We start from the raw sequence: 25102 nt of genomic DNA, 5'->3' as shown, positions 1-25102 counted from the left end.
GTGTTGTGAAATTCACTGGTGTAAGACTTTGTTTTCTACCTGAATCTTGAAGGGATAGATACTTAATTATTTAGGTGGGTAAACTATTTGGATCATTAACAGCTTCTTTGGAATTTACTTTCAGAGGAAATCTTGATTCGGATCAAAGGAAGACTGATGCCATGAAGTGATATTTCGGAAATAAAAGCTTCATCGATTTTCGTGAGGTAATTTATCACCAATGATATGTAAAATGTACATGTATGTGTAAAGCAAAGTAAAAAAAAAACATTTTATTGTTCATGATGTTTATGCAGTAACTTTTGATAAAAGAAAAAAGGAGGGAACTGAAATACCATTTGCATAGTCCTAGAAAAACTGGTACCGGTACTTAAAATATGTGTGAATCTGAGGGAGTAGATGATACGTAATAGGTAGATTTTAATTACAGGAACTAAGACTAGGTCGTAGATTAGTTCTATAATTACGAAATGTTGTTTACCCTGCCTGGGTGGTGTTTAAAACACCAGATAATTATTAAATCCGGTTGATAATATGAAGACCTTCATGTGTAGTGAATAACCACAGGTATACCTGTGCAGTGTTACAGTTTTATTTCCTCTCAGTGACCACATATTGATTTTATTTTCCGTTAACAATACATTATGTAATTGATTAAGAGATGCAGTGCTACAGTTCTATATGGTTTGATTATTGGAAGATGTTCTGGCATCCATTGGAGAAAGGCTATGTAACCCAAACGTCTGCAGATTTTTGCATTGCTTGTCACCATATCTGACTAAATACACAAAATTTATTAAGTTAATATCTTTTGATCATCATAAATGAATGTTTATAATGAAATGTTGTAATCATCTAGTCTTTGTCTTTTTTGACATTAAGAAAAAAATTGGTAATGATAGCAAAAATGTTTATAAAAGCAGAAAAAGTGGGATTTTACTTGTAAACGTTATTTAACTTTAAACATGTAAAAAGTATGCATGAAAGTTTCAAATTCCTATGTAATATAGGCCTTTCGTTTTTGATTTGTTTTTAGATTTGTCCATAGTTCAGCCTAACACAGACACCGAAATTAAGGATCCTTATTCTGATTGGTTGAAAAAGGACTTTGCCATGGCAACTAGATAATTAGGTGAGGGGGAGGCAAAATATTTACAACTCACTGGGACATTGATTTTGAACCTACACTTTCTGTCTGACTCTCTCACTGATATGATTACAACAAAATATGCTTGCATACATGGCTTCTGGGGATTTTTTTTTCTTCAAAATTTGAATAGCATCCATAATTTTAATTAACAGATAGCTTTGGAAGCCCTAATTGATATACCTTATGAAATTTGGCTGGGTGATTCTTGGGAGTGGAGACCCTATTTTCTTGACCTATTTGGTCATGATGACCAGGATGATTTCCACATTGCTGTGATTGGTTTGAAACAAAAGCTGGAAGACCATCCAGTAATAGCAGTGTCTGGCATTTTTTGTGTTGTATGATATAGCTTAAGTTTGGTTGTCAGATATCTTAGCCCATAAAATTGACAACATTCAGTCTTTTAAAAGATCAAGCAAATTAATTATGTTCCATATCATATCAATAAGTTACATGTGTTTTAAAATCTAGAGATACAGTGAAAGGTCTTTTACAGTAAAGCCAGTTTCCTCATGCTTTTTTGACAGATTTTTTTTAAAGTCTCTCTCAAACAGTTCTATACATTCATTCTCCATTAACTTTTTAGAAGATGATTTTATTTATGAAACATTAATCTAATTATCACACAAAATAATTATTATTCACATAATATCTATCACAATGTTTTACATTATTGGAAAGAGGAATTACCCACGCATGTAAAACTAGGGTCAGGTTCTGATTTGAGCCCCGCACAGCTGTTCGTGACAGTGATGCGGAATTTATTGGGAAACTCCGTTGTTTGTGCCTATCTGTCCTTCTATAGATCTACTGGGCTGCAGGCCATCCAACTAAACTCAGTGTTACGTCAGCGTTGCTATAGCAAGGGTTATTCAGAGCTGATAGAGACCAAGTTGGGAGGAGGAATCTTTGGAAGAAAATCGACTTACATAGTCAAGCACACCTCAACAGGGTATAAATTCTCCAATAGAGTGAAAGGTTTTCATACACTTCTGAAAACAACTGTTTTTGTTCTGGTGTAAATGATTATGGCAATAACAATTATTCTTCCAATGTGAGATTTTACTATTTCCATTGCAGAAAATCCAATATATTGAATTAATATTGATTTGATAATGGTTAATTACTTTTTTTATTCCCCCTGTGGGTGGCTTTGGGGTATTGATTTTCCTTTTTCCTAGCTGTAAATTACACAGTTTGTTCTTTCATATTTTGGAACTTATAAGTACCGAGTCTCTCTCTCTCTCTCTCTCTCTCTCTCTCTCTCTCTCTCTCTCTCTCTCTCTCTCTCTTTCTTCTGGAAAGTGCGCAGCATAGCTCAGATGTTGACCAATCCCTCATTTGTACACAATACACTTGAAGAGTCTTTTGGGTATTATAACCTTGATCACAAAAAACAAGCTCAATAAATTGATGCCTATGAGACTATGAGAGTAGCTGTTATTTTCATTTTTGTGTGTGTAAGAAATCAATGTTATGATCCGTTGATCGGTATCTTTGTGTACACATAAATATAAAATGTAATCTGTCTAAACCTTTCTGCCACTTTCTGGAATTGAGGGACTGGGTGTTGCTATAAATCTTGAGAAGAAATTTTCATTGATTATATAAGCTATGAATACATAAGTATTATAACCAATTTGAAAGCAGTGTTTTCAGGTTGGACCCCAGCCATGTTAAAAGTCCATCTGGACCCCTAACCAATATCTCTGCATTATAATAGCCCCCTGTATTGATCTGTTCTCACACAAATGGACAGTCCGACAGTCCCTCTGTACTGAATGGATGACTTACAGGTCAACCAATTCACTAAATAATCCACAAGCTTAAAGGACCAATGAACTGAGAATGATAAAAAGAGTGCATCAGCCATCAATTTTGACAAATCCTAGATCAGGCCCATTTCCAATAAACAGAGTTGGGTAATCTCCAATCAACTATTTTACAGTTTTGAATAACATGCATTCAATCATGAGTGAAATACCACTGATGCAATCCGAGTTGTTGCATGAGTTTATAATGTTTGTATACATCAATCAATAATATCCAATTTGCATTTTTAATTGGCTTGCAGTTGTTTTGCTGAAGAATATGATGCCATAATAGTGAATTTGTATAGACAATTTGAATGATGACTGAATTATATTTTCATACTTTAGTTTTACTTATTTGATACTCAGATATCTCTCTCTCTCTCTCTCTCTCTCTCTCTCTCTCTCTCTCTCTCTCTCTCTCTCTCTCTCTCTCTCTGAGAGAGATTAAGTGTCAGCACTTGATAGGTCCCTGATTGGAAGCTGTTAGAAGCAGTAATATCTTTTTTCATATCCATGAATAAACATGAAAGCTGTAAATAGCCTGCATAAATGAAAGTCTCGTGTCATGCTGGAGATTGTCAATACTTCAAGTTACCCATAATGCAATTGTGAGGTATTGATCCCACAATTCTGTGCTGCTATTGATTGGAATTTTCTCTTCGGAGGCTGTGTTTCTCAACCGTGATGAAGACACAAACTGTGAAAGATGGAAATATAGGAGTTTCTCGGGATTGTTGAATTCTTTTTGGACTTATTTCTTGATTTTTGACTCTGTAAGTATATTCACTTTAAAAAAATGATACATTGAAGGACCTCGGAGAAGGGTGTGTTATAATTAGGAGAAAATTTGAATTGATTAGAGCAGGGTCTTCCATGACTATTGATTATTTTGGAGCTAACCTTTCTCTAGAATTCTCAGTGTTGTGTAAAAAACCACAGGGGCTTTAGAGTGTTAGAAGGGGAACTCTTTGCATGTGTACATGAAATATCATTAAATGGTCTTTAGATTTCATAAACTTATAATGGGCTGTTACATCATTGTATTACATGTAGTGAAAGTTGCCAATTAAAAAATTATAATGTACATGTTGATGTAATATATTGGTGTGATAAAACATTTCTGTTTTATGAAATATTTATATTTAATATATTATGAGCTTAAGCTTAACCAAAAAGCAATTTAGGATCATTCAGAAAAAAATCATATATTATTTAGATCTTTGTATCCTAAGGTGTACGGTAATAACATGATATATCGATGTACATGAAAAATAAACGATGCAGAAGAATTGTTCAGTTGATCAGTAGTGACTATGTCAGAATTTGATATTCAGATCCTGTAGCTATTTTAAATACTGACTTTCCGCATGCTGGTAGGATACTGTAAGTGGACTTAGGGCATCATACACGCGATCATCATTCTTCCAATTCTATCATGTCATGATCATGCCTGTAGATGTCCTTAGAGAGTCAGGTTGATTTATTTTATGTTGTTATTTAATTGTTTGTTCGTGACTCTGAAAGACTCGGTAAAATCTGTAAAATTTCTCCCTTGAGACAATCAGTGAATATCAACTACAAAAAAAAAATATTCATTTACTTTGAAACTTGATCTACCGGTATTTGTGTTGTAAGTGACATTTGCTACATCATATGTTTTCTTCATAAAAATGGTTGGTTTGAATGTTATTACTTTAAAATATTAAAAGAAATGTAATTGACCCACAACATAATTACCCAGGTACATGAAAAAAACTCTTTTACGAGTATTATATATGTGTATAAGGCTTCTGAAATGTGTTCATTAATATATTGTTATCTTTTAATTCAGGTAACTTCAGGCTTCAGGCTCAAAAGCTTTTAGCTCCAGTTATGAGAAAGCTATATAGCTAAGTTAAAATAATTTCCCTTGTAAAAAAAAGTGTACCATGTGTCATGACCTTGAGATTGAACTATATTTCTATGAAGTTGAAGTTCAAGGACATTGTAGGTACTTGTAGCCTTGGCAGGCATTAATTTACATTTTTAAGCTTGTCAATTCTGTGACTTAATTCTGTTGACAGGGAATTGATCATTTAATAATTTGATCAGTTTCACTCAGTAATACCGATATATAATAATATATATAGCGCCATAGTTTCAATTATAATGTTCAAATGACGCAAGTTGAACCACCAGAGTATAAGAATTATATATAAGTTATTGGATTTTGCAGATTTTCTCCACGGAAGAGTCAAGTTCAGTTCTATATATATTTTAAGAGGTGTTCATGTTTTATAATAACTACCAGTCCAGAAACTATTAAAGTCAGCTTTGAAATAGAGTAATCAAATGGATACATTAAAATAGATGTCATATCTCTCTGGGTAATGGATGTCAAACGACTCCAGGAAATGTTTTCTCTGCTGAGTTAAACACAAAATGTCCTCCCCCACACAACATAAAAGATCCATATAGAATTATGATATAAATTATCAAAGTTTGAATGGAAAAAAAGCCCACACTTTCAACCTAAAACTTTTTTTAAAAAATCTGTGACACTGAAATATTGATGTTATAATGTTGTAAGCTGTAACTTTGATCTTTCTGATCTGGCTCCAAACTAATGAATTATTCATGTCTCGTCTTTATCACTGTTGATTATGATGTCAACATGGTGGGGCTATGTGGTATCAAACAGAGATTGGACATTGCGTTCCTTTTTTTGACATAAATTTTTAGCCATAGAGATTTCACAGGAAGTTGTACCATTAGACTGTGGATCAGATATGTGTTGAAATGTTTTTATTAATCAAACATTCCATCATTGTTTTCTCGGTTTTGTATTTCACATCTTGGCAAGCGATCTTGTTGCAATCTTGTTACAATCCAAGTTAACTCTGAATTTCAAATTTGTAAGATGACAGTCAGGAAGTGATATCCAGGGCTTTGCAGTAAAAATATCGATATGATTTTACCTTACACGATACTTATTGGACTTCTTAAAAAACCATGCGCGTGATTCCTTTTCAAATATTTTTTTTATTCAATATCTATTTGTGTCCATCTTTGTCAGGTCAAAGCTTATCTTGCAGTCTTCACAGCTTTGCCGGAACCTTCACGTCACCTAGATTCTTATACGCTTATATTTCCTTTTGTCATTCTGATAAGGGGCTTAACTCTTCTTTATGTGGGAGCTAGGGTAGAAATTAAATTGGGCATGGTCAACTCACTTTAATAATGGTTGCTGAAAGTTCCTTAGGAATTCTCACTTTTAATGAGCGTCATAGTGTATGTTACTTAGCAATTGTCAAATTTAATGATTTAGACAGTGTTACATTCCTTAGTAATTGTTAATTTATCAGAAACTCTGTGTATTATTACATTCTCGAATTGTCAGGCGGTTTGCCTACATGTATAAGTGCAGTTACTGTAGTGTATAGACAGATCTGATAAGTATAGAAATATTTTAATTAAAATTCTAGGCTAATGCACATTCTTTTAGCCACCAAAAGTCTTATTACAGTTTTTTTTTTTGGAGGGGGGGTGGTGTTGTTGTTGAAGTTTTTCAAATCAAGTGTCGGAATGAAAAAAAGTCTGATTTACAGAGAATATTGATCTCTATGTTTTATGTTATAAAAGCCAGAATGTTTACATGCACGTACATGTATACACAATATATATGCTCTGTTAAAAATTTTATATTCTTGTTTATCCCACAGTTCAACAGCTTTTAGTTCAGTGAATATAGTTCATTTAAATTATATACATACACTGAATGCTCTGACATTCAGACAAATGTTGTGATAATTTGTTTGTTAGTCTGTAGGGAAAGCCTTTTGCTATGTACATACAAATATGGCTGGGTATTGCAATAAAATTAAATCAAAATTTGTTGTTTTAATATAGTCCAGACAGTGATATTTCAGCATTCATATCACAAACACTAGAAATTACATGTAGTCAGACATTGCTCTTTTCCTGAACCCAGAAGTTAAACAAAAAATATTTCCTCCCCCAAAGACCTTTTGAATATTCATTCTATTTGAACTTTTTATCATACTTACATGTAATTTTCTGGTTTAATCTATAATAGGAATGATTTATCATCCCGCAACAGTAATGAGCTATATGACATTTCAGGCCCTCGGAGGCTGTATATTAAGCACCAATAATGCATGTGTACACTTGTACATATCATGAGCCAAGCAATTTTGCACAATTATAATAACCCCCCCCTAAAAAGGAAATTAATTAAAAATATTAAAGAACTACACATTGAGTAAAAAAAATTGTAAACTATTAAATTGCAAAGAAAATGAATGAATGATAAAGTTAAATTTATTCTCAATTTTGATGATGATTTTCTCGAGTTACTAATCTTATAGGATAACCATGCACCTGGTTAATGATGCATCTTACTGTCAGAATCTGTCAAATGGGGCTGAAATTGAGATGATGCATGTAGATATCAGTATCATCATTGACACAAGATAAGAGTATGGTAATATAACGGCTCCAAGATCTATATTAGTTGACGTCATCATCTATTGGATGTGTAAGCTGAAGCAGCTGCAGCCATCTTGAAGTATTGGCCAAGGGTAAAGCAGTGGTCAGTGAGAGATTATCTCTTATATATAAGTACAAGTAAACTGTGCTATGGCAGCCATATAAATAGCTACTGTGGAAATTGTTGATAGATAAATATGCAAAGCAAATAGGTTTTACAAAATTAAGATTTGTACTAGTATGGGTGTTTATATAAATGTATCAATACTGTGGATAATTGCAGATTTTAATTGAAATTGATTTGATAGCTGAAATGTCTATTGATTAAGGTACATTGTCTTCTCTGATAAGAGAGATAACCAATACATGTACTGACAGAAATATTCCCTTAAGAAATTGTCATGTTAAACAAGGATTTCTATCAATTTAAGTTTTATCCCAACAAGGTTTTCTGAACTTTAGTGCATTTCACAGATAAAGTTGTTCTTGATTTTAAAAAAAACCCAAAAATTCAATAAAAATAGGATAATGAACCTTGAAGAAATTTTGACTGCCAAATTCTGGATCAGTATTATCAAAGGTATAATCTACAAAGAAAAGAAAAAAATCTGTCTTGGTTTGCAGAGTACGTACCCTAAAACGTGCTATCATAATGTATTATATACCTTTAAAAATAAAAGATACTATTCTCTAAATACTCGACTATTAAATATTACTGCACAAAAAACTCAGTATTTCTTGCAACAATGGCACTGATAAACAAAATCTTGCACTTGTCACTTGTGACAAAGAAGCACGTTTTAGAGTCTGCATGTGACTTATACATTTACCTGTAAAACAATGCTACATGTTAAGCAAAGACTGATCAGAAGGTATTATTACCAGACAAGCTGCACAAAGCAGTACTTCTGTGAAATGATCGAATGACATTTGCCATACAGTTTTATTGCCTGTAACCCTTTTTCCAGAATTTGTAGTTATCATTATTTCGAAATGATTAAGTCTAAAGCATTGTCTCTATAAACGCCTCGCTTATTATGTTAACAAATATAAAGTAGATGATGTAATTAAAAGAAATGACACACTGGGATGGATACTGTAAACACCACGTAATGTTTCAAACTTATTTATGTAATATATTTACGCATTATTTACCTGTGAATAATGGCAAATCAGTCACTGGTTTTTTTTTTACGTAATTTTAATATGACGCAGAATCTGTGTACAATAATAACTTCACTACTGCAGCCTTTGAGGAAACAGACATATCTTTCCCAGAGCTTGCAAATAGAAAATAAAAATAGATTTTACCAATGTATGTACAGCTGAATCTAACCTTGCTTACAGTTCTGCAAGTCGCAGCTGCAAACTTATTTTTTTAGGGCACCTTAAGTATTCGTACTATAAATTCATTACCATATATGGCACTCCTATATGACAAAAGATTGAGAAATTTTACCTATTCACTGATCATTTATATTGACTGGTTTAAGTACATGTAATATCATTACACAGATGTACGAGAGTACTACATTTAGAAAAAACAAATGATCCATGTGAAAAAATAGCAGTGTGATCAATACACCCCAGCTGAAATGTATTTTTAATAATTTCTCAAAGTTTAATTAAACATTATGTTAAAATTCCCTGATTCTTGAAGAAATGTGCTCTGCATCTCTGCTCTGTGCTGTATACACCAATATGTGTGTCAGTATATATATGTAAACTCGTGATAATCTGAACACCAAATCATTTTTTTTTTAACAATATTTTAAATCTATTGATTTTAAAGAAATTATAACAAAACGGGTTTTGTCAAGACTGCATTCTGAAAACATTACAGTTTAGTCTGCATTTTGTGAAGTGATAGCCTTCAGAGCTTATTGGTCTCAGCCCCATGCATACACAATTGAGTGGGCCGTCTGTTGGAACTTGTAATTTTTCTTTTGCATGCATATCCCAATAAATCTCAATCAATACTTCTGCCTCCAACTCTCTCCTGTTAGGTCTTCTTCAATGTTCGTTTGATCGAGTTGCATAATTGGCCGTATAGCTGGGACTATTTTGACTCAGGAAGCCCTTTCTAAACACATACATGGATGGATTATTGATGAGTATATTGACCATCAACTCCAAACATTATCCAATGTACACAATCCTTATGATATAATCTCAAAGATTCAATGAAAACGGCACTAGTATTTAGCCATTGTTTTGCTTTATTTGAACAACTTAAATTCAAGTTCTTTGGGCAACTGGATTTCAAGCCAATTTAATTTTGCATTTTTAAACAACAGAAATTCAAGTCTGTATATGGGATCCTTTGGGCAATTGGGATTATTTTTCAAGTACTGTATACAGGGAAATATTTGCCCCCGTTTTATTTTCACTCCTTTCGCCATCGTTTTATTTTCACTCCTTTCGCCATCGTTGTCAGTGGGCGAATTTAAAACACTGTCAGGGCAAATACCAATGTTCCAAGTTATCTCTTTAGTACACAAGTGTGTCTGGGTAAATTTAAGACGGGGCAAAACTGTTTGCAAGTGTAGAAGGGTGAAAATAACATGGGGCGAAAATAAGCCTGTATACAGTATATATAAATTTTTGCTCTTTCTAATACTTGTAAAGAATCTGTGCAGCATAGGTTTTTGTTCCTCTTTGACAACTTATATTCAAGTCTATTAGAATTTCATTCCTATTAAACAATTTAGATTCAATAAAGTCTACAGGATTTTTGTTCCTTTTGGACAATCTAGATTTGATTCAATAGGGATTCGTTAATATTGAAAAACTTGGATTATTGTCTAGAGGATTTTGTGCCTTTTCACAACTGTAATTTGATTTAAGTCTAAAGGATATTGCATCCTCAGGCTTTTTATGATTATATCTCTGCTATATTGTCTGTGTTGATGAAATTTAACTCAGAGGAAAAAAGTCAGTGAACTTCTTGTTAAATGTAAATTACCGGTATATAATAAATATAAAAATTCTAGAGAGCAAATTACTGGTTTATTCACCTTAGTAGATGTTTTCCCCAAAACCAGTTTTATGAATAAAAGCACGTACCGTCCATTGGGATAATCAATATTTAGAACATTATGAAGTCAAAACTTTTGTTTAATGTTTGTAATGTAAATGTGGCTTTAACTAATCTGTTTTCTGTATTGTTGTACACTTATGGGTATACATGTACACAATACACTATTTTTATGCTTTTTGAAACTGGTATACTGTATACAGGGAAATATTCGCCCCCGTTTTACTTTTGGTCTTTTTGCCTTGGATTTTAGAGAATTCAAATTTCTCATATTATCTCTCTTTAAGTACAGTGTACAACATTGTCTGGGTGAATTCAAGAAGAAGCAAAATTGTTTGCAAGTGCAGACGGTCAAAGAGAACACAGGGGAAAAATAACTCTTCACATTGTGCCTTTGATTATGATTTGCAGTAGATTGAAAGCATCTGCAGTTGTTATGCATTGTAACTTTGAATATTGGATATTGTACCAGTACATGAGTTTTACTTTTAAGAGTTGTTTGTTTAGAGAAGAAACCTATTCTCTGTACAAGTCTGATTTGGCTATAAACTTGTATTTTTCTCATTACTAATAAAGTAGCATGGTATATTGTTTTAGATCAGTTTAGAGTCATCACTTTAATTTGTTGAAACTTTAATTTAGTCCTTGAATCTGCCAAAAGTGTGAAAAACTTCTTTGCAAATATAAAATCAAAGAATTTATTGGCTTCTGACTAGCTGGAAATTAATGCAGAAGATAGCAAAGTTGTTGACTAAATAACAGAGGTATATGGCTTGAGTTTTTATGTCTTTACCTGTATTTTGTTTGGCATCATCGGAAACCCACGGTCGGTCTCGCTTCTCTTGTTTGTTTGGATAAGTTTATTTTTATGTTACTTGAGGCAGTTCAATTTTGAAGGTTATCAAAACTGAAACAGTTAGGTAGTTATTTAGTAATTTTTTTTTTTATAAGACAAATGTTTCATATTTATTTTAAACGCGTGTTTTTTTTGTTTTGTTTAAATCGAAGTATATTGGGAAAAATATAAATTTCTGTACAGTCTTTTTATAGTCTTTAAAATGTTCTACTTTCCCACTTGAACGGTGAGTGCATGCTGAGCGAACAGTGAGCACACTTTGAGAGAACGATAAGCGCAATTGAACGGAATTTGGTGAGCTCTTATGAATGGTGAGTGAACGCAGAGTTCAAATGGAGAGCAAAGTGAAAATGAATGCATGGTGAATGATATGACGTGAATTCTATGTGAACGCAAGATGAACGATTTATTTGGAGTGCCTCGGGTGTTATCCTGCATTGTATTAAGTTGGTAATTAGGCAAAAATAATGAATAAACTACATGTATGTATTGTGAATTTTTTTCAAGGCTTTGTGAACGCACGGTAAGCGCTTGAACGGTGAGCACAAACGGAGAGTGCAATTGAATGCACAGTGAGTGCACAGTAAACGCACAGAAAAATGGGAAAGTAGAACGTTTCAGGGATTGTAACAACACGTGTAAACAAATGTTACAATTAACACACAATATTCTGAATAAATAAAACTTTATAAAAGTAATTGGTATTTTAATTAAAAAAGGTGAAAATTGCAAAATGGGTTTGTATAAACATGTTTTGAAACACAAGTTAGTTTGAATTTTTAATTATTTATAAAATTTCTGACATTAATTGTTTATTGAAATGTAGCTGCAGGTCTATAGCACCCAGTCTGAAGAAATTTAGAACTTGAATGTTATATATTTTACAACGATTGATAATCAAGTTCTACAACTTATATTAATATCTCGTTGTAGGCCGTCCATCCAAATTTTTTCAGACCTGCAGCTAATTGAACTGTCTGTTTCCCTTTCCTTATGACTGTCAAACTTGATATATTACTGTGCTCATTTATATCATTGACAAACATTTTTATCATTTACAGTGTATATACACATCATAGGATCTCTTTGTGTGACATCCACATGCTGTTGTATACTATTTCTAGCGTAAATAGCAGATTTGGTGTGTGAAATTGTCAGTTTTATACTGTACATCCTCAAGATCTTCTCACTGGAGTTCTCTCACCCCAACTTCCACCTGTAGGATATTTTATACAGTTGTGTGGGCTGCTTCTATAGACACGTGTCCTATAGGTCACAAGTTTTCAATTGTTACATATGTATTAATACCATAATGACGTAGTGTCAGTATATATATATATAATAACGTTATTATTCATGAGAACACTTTTATCCAGAGCAGTGCCGTACGTGTAATAACATTTTATTATCGTAATTGATATGATGAAAAGTACATTTTGATGATAATTTGTTGATTGAGAGCTGATGAAATATCTGTAAAGCATTTGTAAATACCTTTTAGTGGCTGTCCGTTTGACTGAAATTAGCTTTTGCTCTGTAGTTTAAAGAGCATGCTTTGTTAGTATCATGGTATACTTGTAGAAGGTAAAAAGATTTTCATATTTGTTTTTCTCTTACACAGGATTTGAAGCTGAAACATGCCTGCAGTAATAATGGACCTTCTTCAGAGAGTTAAGAGAGGGGTAGAGGTGGTTGCCACGACAGCAGGCAGTGTTGCTAAGGAAGCTGTTCAAAATGCTGTGGCTGATACCGGGGCGGCCCCTGGTCCCACTACAGTGGCTCCCTCTGGGGATGGGTCAGGTGTCACTGAGGCCCCAAAGGGAATCGATAAACTCAAAAACCTTGTGACGGGAGAGTTAAGCAAACGTAAGTTTTTTTCTTCATTTATCTGCAATAGGAAGATATTTCTGAAATTTTTGTCAAAAGATTATTCTGGAAGATTTCATTCTGTTTCTGAGCAATGCATGTCATTAGGATTAATAAAGTTACATTATTCATTTCAATTTTTATGCTGGAATGCTGCAAACTTTTTCGCTATGAAAATTTGTCTCTTTATTATTTATAAGTTGCTTTAAAATTACAAGCTATGATTTTTCCCCCTATTTTTTTGCTTTGATTTTAAGAAGTTAACCTAATAATCATGTCTGTTATTTTTTTTCAGTACCTATTTGGGCATTAATACTTATAGCAGCTGGGGCCATACTATTTTTCTTATGTTGTTGTTATTGTGTCTGTAAACGATGTATATGTAAAAAACGCAAGAAGAAAGAAGGCAAAAAGGGACTGAAGGGCCCAGTGGACCTTAAGGCAGTCCAGCTCATCGGAGCGTCCCTGAAAAAAGAGAAAGTAAGTGTCTGATTGGTCGCTGTAACGTAATGTTTGTTTCTTTGTAGTGGGTCTCCCCATGTGGGCGCTGATTGCTATTGGAGTGGCCTGTCTCCTGGTGTTGTTATGTTGTTGTTATTGTATATGTAAGCGATGTATTTGTAAGAAACGCAAAGGTAAAGACGGAAAGAAAGGCCTGAAGGCCAGCTTGAAGCCGGGACTCGAGTTTGCCCTCAAAAAGGAAAACGTGAGTCCATGCAGCAATGTGAGAGCACAACTTGAATGCTTAGATTTCAACACAGTCTGCTGACAGACTTATTTTATTTCAAGTCCTCTCAGAGAGCATGTCTGCATGAACTCACTAAAACAATGTGTTTGGCACCACCTCTTTTGATTGAGGTCTGAACGCAGTTGTTTTCAGTCTAATCTTTCAACACATTTTGATTTTTTTTTACCTGTGATAGCAGTAAAGTCTTAGAGTTTTATAACTCTTTTTTAACGGAGCTGGCTCCCGCACTCTAAGTTTCTATGGTATTTGGATATTTTGTTATATCCGTCAAGTATATTTTTCTTCTGTTTATTTGATCTACGTGGGTAGGTGTTGGTGGTTTTGATACACTCGCTATGGCTTAGGGATCTAAGGCTTGTTAGAGATCATGTTTTTTAATTCAAAAGTGCATCAATTTGCAAAAGTGCACAATGTATATTATTCCTTAAGGTGCTTGCAAAGCAAACAACATTTATTAGAACTATTTATGAAAACAGAGTTATAAAAATTTGAAAACATGCACTTTAGCACTTTACACAAAACATACATTTTTTTAAAAATTGAAATATCTGTAAAAGAAACATTTCAAGCTGTGGATTATTGATTATTGATGACAAAATAAGATTATCATAAATCTCTTCAGATTTTAAATATTTGATTTGTGTAACCAAGTAGAATATCATAGGTTTTGGATTACTGACAGAAGTCCTAAGAAATAGATTCACATCAGTCATATCTAGTTGCCAGTCCTTACAGATTTCAATTTATTCAGAGCATTTCAAATACTTGATCAATGATCAAAACAATAATGGATGGTTGATTTCAGTTTCTACATGACAATTTTCTGTTGTGGTCTCTATCCTGGGTGTTCACTTTTCTCTTTGTTTTTTTAACAAACGTTTAATTATTTTCAGTGTGTAGGTAGAGATTTACAAGATTGCATCCATCGTTCGAATATGAGCATGCGATTTGTTTTACTTGATTCATTGTCAGCTTCATCATTGACTCGAGATCTACATGTATATCTAAAGATTCAGTTCCTTTAACATATATGAGATGCCTTAATTATTTTGAACTTCCTGACTTGTAAATGTGCAAAAAAAAATGCATCACTATTATGAATATTAAAGACCTAATGAAGCGTTTTACCTTTCAAAATTTTTTTACATGTACATTGTTCAGTTTTCGCTAAGTACTGACAAAAATAAGATTTGAAGTTAAAGTCATTTCATATATTCTACTTTTTGTGTAAAAGATTGTATTTTGAAGGTTTTCCTAATTAACTTATTGATTCACAGAAAAATTTGATACTATACCATTGTTATCTTTCATTTATGTTTTTTTCCTACGATATTTCCAATTATGATATCACTATGATGTGTAGCTGCTCACAGCTTTATGAAGCTGGTTGATGACCTTGAAACTAATTTGACCTTGACCTTGCCATGGTTTTGTAGATACAGCCTGACCTTGAGGAATTAGAGGTCAACATGGAACAGGACGATGACAATGAGAGCACGAAGTCGGAGGTCAAACTCGGCAAGCTTCAGTTCCAGTTAGACTACGACTTCACAAAGAATGAGGTAGGTCATACTCCAGCAGCTTTAATTCCTCCTACTGCGATGCCACGTAGATCTAGAACAATGTCAGCTATCACATTCGGTGTCAAAAAGATGTCAGTTCCCTTGGACTTTGTATGAATTGCTTTGACAAGAGGATTACTTCTGTTTCAATCTGATATATGATATTAAAAAATTTAGAAAAATATTTATTCCTACCAATATAATTGAGGCAAAATGAATTTTTTTTTTAGAGGGGGGGGTTGTGAAAATTCTAGAAGCCGAGTCATTTTTCAACAGCTGTTTCAGCATGATTATACAGACTTCTGGTTTGCATGTCAAAAAATGTTGGAGAAAACACAGTGTGGAGTAAAATAGAGATTAAGACACATTGATTTTATTCTCTTTATCAGTGAATTGAATAGGATATTAGTTACACGCTTTATTGAAATCTAATTTTGTTGCAAAGACCAATTAAGTTTGAATAATTGCCTTTGCAATCAATTCATATCGCTTTGAAATGTATGTCCGTCCCCCTGAAAAGAAAAATCAATGGTTGTGGCCCTTGAATTTTCTATTCATGTCTTATGAATCAATATGTGGCTTCTTGGCTTCAGAAAATTAGAAAAATGAACAGACATTAGCTTATAAATCTGTCTTAATTATTATATTCTGTCGAGAACTAGTGTCGCAAATCACCCCAAGAAATGACAGGATAATCAGTGGACAGTGTTATGACTTTTTGGCATGAAACAATTTCTGTAGAGTATAAGTACCGTAAGTGACAAGCAAACACAGGCTTCAACTGTAATGGTTATTGGTTCTTGGAGTTCAGTCAGAGAAAATTGATATATTAGCATTCCCAATTTATTCTAACACTCTTCATGATATTTGAGAATATTCTGATTATTTCTATGGCTTTTGTCATCTCCATCACTCTAAAAATCTACCACATCTTTTTATTTATGTCTATATCTTCTTAATTTTCCCTTTGAGTTGTTTTTTACCTCCAAATACAGAATTTTGTACAAAAATTCAGATTACGCTTATTAGAAATCATTCGTTATTTGTTCTACTTAAACAGGATATATTTTTTTAATCACATATTTATCAAGATATATTTATGTCTTCAAAATATGTTACTGTTCTGCTGGATCAAACTTACTTATCAAGTGAAATAATGATTGACACATGTATTTTTTGAATGATCAGATCAACTGCACGTGTTGTTGATCCATCACATGTGTTGTAAAATCAAAGTTTTCCCATCTCCTCAGTGTTCTTTTATTTTCATTTTAGTTGACGGTGGGCGTAATTCAAGCTGCGGACCTACCGGGTATGGACATGTCTGGCACCTCAGATCCGTATGTCAAAGTTTACCTTCTGCCCGACAAAAAGAAGAAATTTGAAACAAAAGTTCATCGCAAGACACTGAATCCAGTCTTCAATGAAACATTTACCTTCAAGGTGAACAGATAAATGGGGAGGGTATTTTACATGGTGATATTAAGAACCGTCATTTTTTGACCCATTTATTGAAAGGTGTTAATTTTTGTTATATAATTAAGGGTTGTTATGACGTCTTAGTCTGGATTGTTTGCATAATTGTGTCAGTCTATGCCCTTCTTATCTTTAGTTGGCATACAGAAATGAGAACTTATTAGTGTGAGCCAAAAAAAAATCTCGCTACAAATCCAGAAAACACTGCGAATTTTTATTGATTTTTTTTTAAAAGACATTTTCCTGGGTAAAATTGTTCTTTGTTTTTATGAAGTGTATGCACTTGAAACAATTTGTATTTACAAGGACATTTATATCAAACTTCAAAGTGATTTTCCTGTACTGATGCTTTGGACAGAATATTTTGTCTAAAGAGAAATGGTCCTGATGCTTGCTATATGAAGCCACTTGATTTGTTAGAACGGACATATTCATCATTCCTCACGACATGTTCCGGGAATTATTTCCGCCTCTTCTGCAGTTAAATCAATAACTTGCTTTCTGTGGGTTTTTTTTATTGTTTTCTACAAATTGTCATTTGGAACTGTTTTTTGCGACATTAGAAATTTCCAATCATTTGAAGAGTAAAGCTTGACGACTATAAAGGCCTTGATACAAATCACAGTTAAATAATTACCTTGGGAGATCATTCTAAATTGATAAAGTTTAAAGTTATTGTGAACCTCCTACTCTAAGATAAAACATGGTCCCTTGATATCTTGAAAATTAATTGCATTCGATATTTTTTTTCTGTTTTGCAGAATGTTCCTTATGCAGAGGTAGGGGCAAAAACATTGGTATTCGCAATCTACGACTTTGACCGATTTTCAAAGCACGACCAGATTGGACAAGTAAAAATTCCACTTAACACTGTGGACTTGTGTCAAGTTCTTGAAGAGTGGCGAGACTTAATCAGCCCTGATAATGATGCTGAAAAGGTGAGAACCCTAGGGGGATTACATACTCGAAAGGTCATGTTAAAGTCAAGCTATCAAAACTACAATTTAAAGCAATGCAAAAGCAGTTTGTATTTTATTGTGATTGCTGTGTGATAATTTTTTTGTTTAAAATTGGCCATTTAGCGGATATTTAATCCTCTGCTGTCTAGTTGAAGTTCAAGGTTAGAACTTAATTGAGGTCAAGGTTTTGATTACTTATTTATATGATGAAAGTTGTGCCATAATTTTGCTTTGTTTTGGAAAATCATCTATCAGCTACAAAATATCTGATATAGGGTAAAAACATGGATATACACTGATCAAATTACCAGCCACTTAGGTGACTGATGGAAATCATTAAAATAATTATGTCTCTTTGGGAATTTTCCGGTGCTTCTCAAAGGTATATCTAATCTGGAAGCACTTTAGTTGCCTTTGCGTTGACGTGATTTTTGCACTGTCACTAGTTAATGCACTGCCTGAAATCTACAATAGTATATACAGTAAAAAGCTGATGAGATTTGATCAGCAATCTGTTGCCACGCTGACAGCTAGTGTATGCCATATGGTTCCCCTAAGTCTGAGTGGAACAAAGCTTGATATGGGGGAATAAACCTCCCACTGTCAGTACAATTTCCCCAAGGGCACCTCAATTTCCCCAGGGGGCACCACACAATCGGCTTAAACAAAATGGAAGAACACCAGTTTGTTTTGGTTTTTTTTTTGGAGGGTTTTAGTTTAGTTAATTTTGCTGAGATTTGTTTAATGATTTCTACTTTGCAATGCTTAGGGAAATGTCTATGAAAATAATGGATGATTGCTTCCATTAGTAGTTTTTTTTCTGAATTGTTTACCATTGAAATGACTTAGCCTAAATGGGCTGAAGAGTGAAAAAGAATAATCAATACTCTGCAGAGTTGGTAATGCTAAATATGTTTGATTTGTTTGTAAAGACAAGTTAGTAAATATCTTGTAGCACAAATTCCGTTGACATATTTTAATATAAAGCTTAAATGGATTTCTAAAAAAAAATCTATGCTTGTCTTTTTTCTTTTTTTACTAACAATCAGTGTTTTGTTTCGAAATTTTTTTTATTGGCATGGAGCCAAAAATGTACATAAACAAGCTTCCTGCCAGAAGAGACACCAATAACTGTGCATTACGGACTGTCCATTATTCAGAACAGGGAATCATATACAATACGATCAAATCAAGGGATATTTATGTATAGACTCAATATAGCCTTCGCTTTCAGATTCTCACTGCAGACATTTTTCTAGTAAAATGATCATTTCTAAAGCGACAGATGCTGCCTCTGTAGTTTTAAGAGCTATTTATACAACATGTTGATGTTGTTTGCAAAATCACAAATCCATGTACCAGTACACAATCCTGTTCTGATTTACCAGATAGGCCTATATATTTTTAGTCATCAATATAGCCTACTTGCAAATTTTCTTCCTCTCAATTTTGTGTTAAAGATTGATTGTAAAAGCCAGCATGAAGATCGTAGAAGTCTTTACACAAATTTATGATTGAGTTTTTCCAAAGACTCCAAAGTATATAATCGATAACCTGCATTCTTTATGGTAGGACTTACGGTCATTAAAAGAAACTAATTTAGGTCGTTGATAATTCTTGTAGATATACAAAATGCAGCCATTGACCTGTGTATTGTAGTGTTACTTGTGAAATACATTTTGTTCCTTTTCTTTGTTTTGCAGGAGAACAAGTTGGGAGACATTTGCTTCTCCTTGCGATACGTTCCCACGGCAGGGAAGCTGACCGTCGTCGTACTGGAGGCCAAAAATCTCAAAAAGATGGACGTGGGCGGTCTCTCAGGTAAAACAAAGGGGCTATTTCAAAGGATAAAAAAAAACCATTTAACATGGGCATCAATAAAGAACTTAAACAACAGCTTTTTCCATACGGGAAAAAAAAGTTCTAGTCAATTGATATACAACGTCTTTTATATTTTTAGGTCACCTGAGCTAAACTTAAATAACTTAATATGTTGTTGTGGATCGTACCAGCTGCACCAGTCTTAATTAACATTTGAAGATTTTTAGATTCATCTATAAAACTGCCATAAAGGTTAATCTCTACCAAATTTACAGAGCAGCACCTGTAGAATAAAGGAGCTCAAATTGTGAAAATCGTGACCACCTCCCCCAAGGACAATACATTTTGAACAACAATGTTGAAGTTGATGCAATTTAAAAATATAAACTCTCTAATTCACCATATTCAGAAACACCAGATGAAATTTCTTGGGAAATTGTAATGCCCCTGCCTCCTCCACCATGATTAATGACTAGTACAATATTTTGATTTCTGTTAATATCTGCCATCCTATTCATCTATTCTTGATCCCAAGCAATATATTGGTTATAATGCATGGAAGGAGTAGTATTTTAACTATAATCTCCAGACTGTATTTAAAATGACATTCTATGGATCCTTCATAGGGCTATAAGATACTCAGGTGACCTTTATGGCCCATGGGCATTGTATGAATTTATGAAGTGATTTATCATATGATCTTTATTTCAGGTTTCCATCTCAATGATTTTTGAAAAAGTAATGAATGTCCCTTAGACTTATGTCTATTTATTATTCCCAGTATAGATGAGAAAAAAAGATTTTGAATGATTTATTGCCAAAACATCTCTGGGGGAATATAACAGTTATAATGCATTATTGATAAATGTTAGAGTAGAGTACATTGCATGTCAACAGTCGATCTACTCATTTGATTTGATTACTGTCAATTCCTAATTAAACGCGAGGAAGTTATATCCGCGTAAAATCGTGAGAAACACCCCTCGCAGATTTTAAAACCTCGCAATTTTTTTTCTGAGAGTTTAGAACTATAAGAAATATGGACAAATGTTCTACGTTCTCGATTTTTTATTCTCGCAATTTGATACAAAACAGTGGGATCGCGGAATTAAGTATTCGCGTAATATAAGGAATTTACAGTATTTATCAACAATATTTAAAACAATAGCTCAAAATTTTAATGATTATTTCTTATTTGCAATATTTTGATAGCTGATGGTTTTTTGTGACATATAATGATTATTATAATATTAGTTTTGCTTCTAGACATTCATTTATTTTTTTAAAAAGTAATGAGAAGAAAAAATTTTGATGTGTTAAATTAATCTTAATTAGGGACTGAGATGTTAAACAAAAATTATTTTGGAAGATATTCGTAAGAAGCAGATTTAGTGTTGTAATTCTGTGTTTTAACAGATCCCTATGTGAAAATTGCCCTCTATCAGGGCAGCAAACGCCTGAAGAAAAAGAAAACCACCATTAAGAAAAATACCTTGAACCCCTACTTTAATGAGTCCTTCTCGTTTGAGGTTCCTTTTGAGCAGATTCAGGTACCGATCTGCTTGCCACCCGCAGGGACATTTTGTTTGATTATTGTTTTTTAGTTGGTGTCAACTATTAGTCCATATATATACGTTTATATATTTACATTTTATTTGATGATCAGTTGTTTAGCTCCAGGCCAACCATCACAGAAGTTTATATAAAAACTAAATGATTTTCTGATTAAATTTAAAAAAAAAAAATTTCACTTGTTTGTTTTAAAATTATTAATTAAAAATCAGATTTTTATTAATTTTTTTTGGGCATTTCCGAATTTCAGTTTCAGTATTCCTGATAACTTCCTGTGTTTTGTTGGCTATTGACTCAAAAACATCTGATCATGCATGCCAGATTATTTTGGGAGCTTTTGGAATTTATTTTACAGTTATATTTGATCTGTTTTCTCACTGTTTTTGTTTGATTAGATCCATATGTTAAGATCTCTATGATGTTAAATGGGAAACGGGTCAAGAAGAAGAAAACCACCATCAAGAAGTGCACACTTAATCCATACTATAACGAGTCATTCACTTTCGAGGTGCCCTTCGAACAGATACAGGTACCAGTTTAGGCCACCAGCTTGTGGCAGCCATGTTAATGCTGTGACTCAGTAGTGCTGTCTTGTCTATGATACCTAGATCCAGTATGGTTGATGTTAAAAGCCTATTGTCTTGTCCTTCAAAGTCAGAAACCTGCCAGTTTTGCTGTTATTTTTCTTTCTGTGCGCAGTTGATTAATAATTGTAATGGCTATAATGCTCCCCATCACAGAAAGGGGATTTTTTATTACCTTGCAGCAGCTAACAAACTCCCCCACATTTGTTCTGTAACCCATTCCACCTCCATCAACTGTTCACAGAACTAGAGAGAAAAACAAAAAAAACCTTTCAAACCGAATGAATACTGTATACAGGGTTATTTTCGCCCCGTGTAATTTTCGCCCCGTGAAATTTTCACCCTTTTACACTTGCATACGGTTTCACACCGTCTTGATTTAGCCCAGATGCAGTTGAATTAACAGAGATATTATTTGTAATATAGAGTTCTCCCAGTCTTAAATTCGCCCTCTGACAACAAGGGCAAAAGGGGTGAAAATAAAACGGAGGCAAATATTTCCCTGTAATCAGCAGTTTATATATACTTGTTTTTTTTATGGCTGAATAATTTTATTACATTTGATTACATTGTAATCGTTAAAGTTATTTTCATGTTTTCTGTGAACAGTTTCATACCTTTCCCATTCATTGTACTGTAATACTCACAAAGAAAAGAAATAATGTTGATGACATCGCTTTCAACTAGCTGTAATAATTGTAATAATTGTAATCTGTAGTAGCTGGTCACAGTGCAGTATCTATAGTGGTGTTGAGTGGTAGATCTCCCACACGTATTCGTTGGTGCCAGTAATACTGTAGTGTGTGTAGTGATATATATACATATACGTTCCATGTATAGATGTGTACCCCTAAGGAGTTCTTGTGCTCAAAGGTTTCCTCTGAACTTGCAGCTCTAAACAATCGCTCCATTATGGTCCAGTTGTGAACAAGGTTTTGAACAGCTGTTAAAATAAGCATCTTCTAATCTAGTAAATTTTTTATTTCCAAATGATAAAAATTCAGAAGTTACAAACAAGTTTGCTTCAATTGTCTTGGAACAATAGTACAGGAACAAAGTATCATTGACTGGCGTAATCAGGTGAGGGGAATACTCAATCTATTTATAAGAAGGACTTGGTTTATTATCATGCAAGGTAAGTGAAATTGAGGTTTTGCCCTCAAACCTCAACCCTTATTAGCACGCTGGCTTGCAAATGTGTATGACTACTAGTATTGATGAAGATAGTGCCTGAATTAGAGATTGATCTTAAGTCTAAATCTGCGCATGTTGGAGCTTTTTTGGTGATTGCTTGTCTTGCAGTTGAATGTTTTGTAGCATGTTGCACATTTCTGTGTTTTTTCAAAAAGACCATTAGATTTGAACACCAATTTGTTAAGATTTCCTTACATTATATGCCTTTGATTGTTTTCGATTAATATCATTTGATCAATTTTAACTTTTTACTCTGAAAATTTCTCTTCTTGATTTTTTTTATTTATTATAAATATTTGTACATTTTGAACCATTATTGATATATATTATACATAAAATTATTTCAATGATAAATGGGACTTTCTATAATGCATTTCTGTATGGAATTGCTAAATCTACTTGCGATTACACCTATACATTTCACAAGTATAAAAACCATTTTAATTTGATTTAATATTTATGCATCTAGAAGGTACAGCTGTACATCACAGTGGTAGATTACGACAGAATAGGAACCTCGGAACCGATCGGGCGTGTCGTCCTGGGATGTAATTCAAGTGGAACCGAGCTCCGCCATTGGAGTGACATGCTGGCAAACCCACGACGACCCATCGCCCAGTGGCACACCTTACAGGAAGTGCCCGAGAAAAGCTAAAAACACCACACTAGGCCCACAACAGCGGCGCAGTTGTCTCCCTTGTAACTGACTCTTCATTGTCATTGCGCTGTTCCAGTGATTGTGTTTTCTTTTCGTAGCGTAGTCGTGGAAAAAAAACATGTTTCAGTTGAATTGTCCATCTTTGTAAATTTTTGATACATCGGGGATCAAACGTTAAATTTTTGTCCCTGTTTAGAAAAATGTTAAAAGAACAAAAGGAAGATACCTCTTCTTTTGATTTTTCGTGCAATATCATATTAACAATCTAAATATACACGTATTGTAGAAGTTAAAAGCTCTGTAGAATTTTGAATTATGTTGACTATATACTGGTATTTATATCATTTTGTGAAAAAACCCTCTCAGATCAGCAAGAATTTTACTGAATTGCTAAGACCATTAGTCTGCAGATGCTATTATGAAATGTTTTGAAGCATTTATTGTAGTGACTATCGGGAAGGTGTATCCATGGTAACTGGTTGTTGTAGCTAGTTCTTCATCAGGTTGTTCAAGTGTAGAACCGGTTCAAGAATTTGTTCTGTGATAGATTATTTATATAGAAAATGTCTCTCTCTCTATCTTACCAGACTATCTTATTCTTGCTGCTTTAACAGCCATTTTCATCTAAACTTTTGCAAAAAGTTCATAATAATTGATGCTTGATATTTCATCAATGTTTGATGCATTATTTCTCATGGTTTACTGTAAAATCAAATCGAATCTTTCTAAGAAATTTTTAATGTCAAGGGTATTGTTCACCTTTATAGCAAGTATTTGATGATATTGTGACTCTGAATTGAAAAAAAAAAACCCAGAAAATTTGTGTTAAGATTGAAATCTACTTAAGATATGTATTTGTCATTGTGTTTTAATTAGCAGTAGCCCTGTTCATTTCCTCTCATCTCTGTACATACCACATTCCTGTCTCTACATTCCATGGCATCTCAAAAAAAAAAAATATTACAGAAATCCAAACTTGTTTAATGTATTTAAAACAAAAAATGGCATTTATTTACTTTTTTCAGGGTTCATTGTTTACTATTTTAATTTTTATACAAATATTGGTTGTTTTGTGAAGAATCCATTCCAATGTTTTGAATAACAAGCTTGATTGACTAATGATTTGCCATTTAATATAATTATTATTTTGTAAAGAATCTCAGTTTCCAGTGTTTGTTGTACAGACATGATCAAAAGTCGGATGTTTCTGATTTGTTTATCCCCTGAACAAGTCTACAGGCTTATGTTGTTATTGTTAAAGGTTGTTTTTGTTTTTTAATCTTGTTTATGAATAATATAGACGTCTGAACCACGGAC

General features: G+C 33.3%; 1 protein-coding gene across 4 annotated transcripts; it reads left to right on the top strand.

Moving 5' to 3' along the window:
- LOC117680451 (synaptotagmin-1) lies at positions 1 to 24126 on the top strand. Of its 4 annotated transcripts, none has more exons than XM_066071012.1 (10): positions 1 to 206; positions 1037 to 1132; positions 12967 to 13211; positions 13507 to 13691; positions 15396 to 15521; positions 16797 to 16964; positions 17759 to 17935; positions 19660 to 19777; positions 21745 to 21878; positions 23597 to 24126. In XM_066071012.1, exons 3-10 carry the CDS (start codon positions 12983 to 12985, stop codon positions 23780 to 23782), a joined length of 1323 nt encoding a protein of 440 aa, XP_065927084.1. In that variant the 5' UTR covers positions 1 to 206; positions 1037 to 1132; positions 12967 to 12982; the 3' UTR covers positions 23783 to 24126. The 4 variants fall into 4 exon arrangements, with proteins under 4 accessions (XP_065927084.1, XP_065927083.1, XP_034331811.1 ...); XM_066071011.1 differs by lacking the exon at positions 21745 to 21878 and adding an exon at positions 21194 to 21327; XM_034475920.2 differs by lacking the exons at positions 13507 to 13691; positions 21745 to 21878 and adding exons at positions 13739 to 13917; positions 21194 to 21327 and having other exon boundaries at positions 141 to 206.
- Positions 24127 to 25102: the final 976 nt, after the last annotated feature.

Source organism: Magallana gigas, chromosome 9 (assembly GCF_963853765.1).
Source record: "Magallana gigas chromosome 9, xbMagGiga1.1, whole genome shotgun sequence".
Taxonomy (NCBI): Eukaryota; Metazoa; Mollusca; class Bivalvia; order Ostreida; family Ostreidae; genus Magallana; species Magallana gigas.
This window is presented reverse-complemented; position numbering and strand designations above follow the sequence as displayed.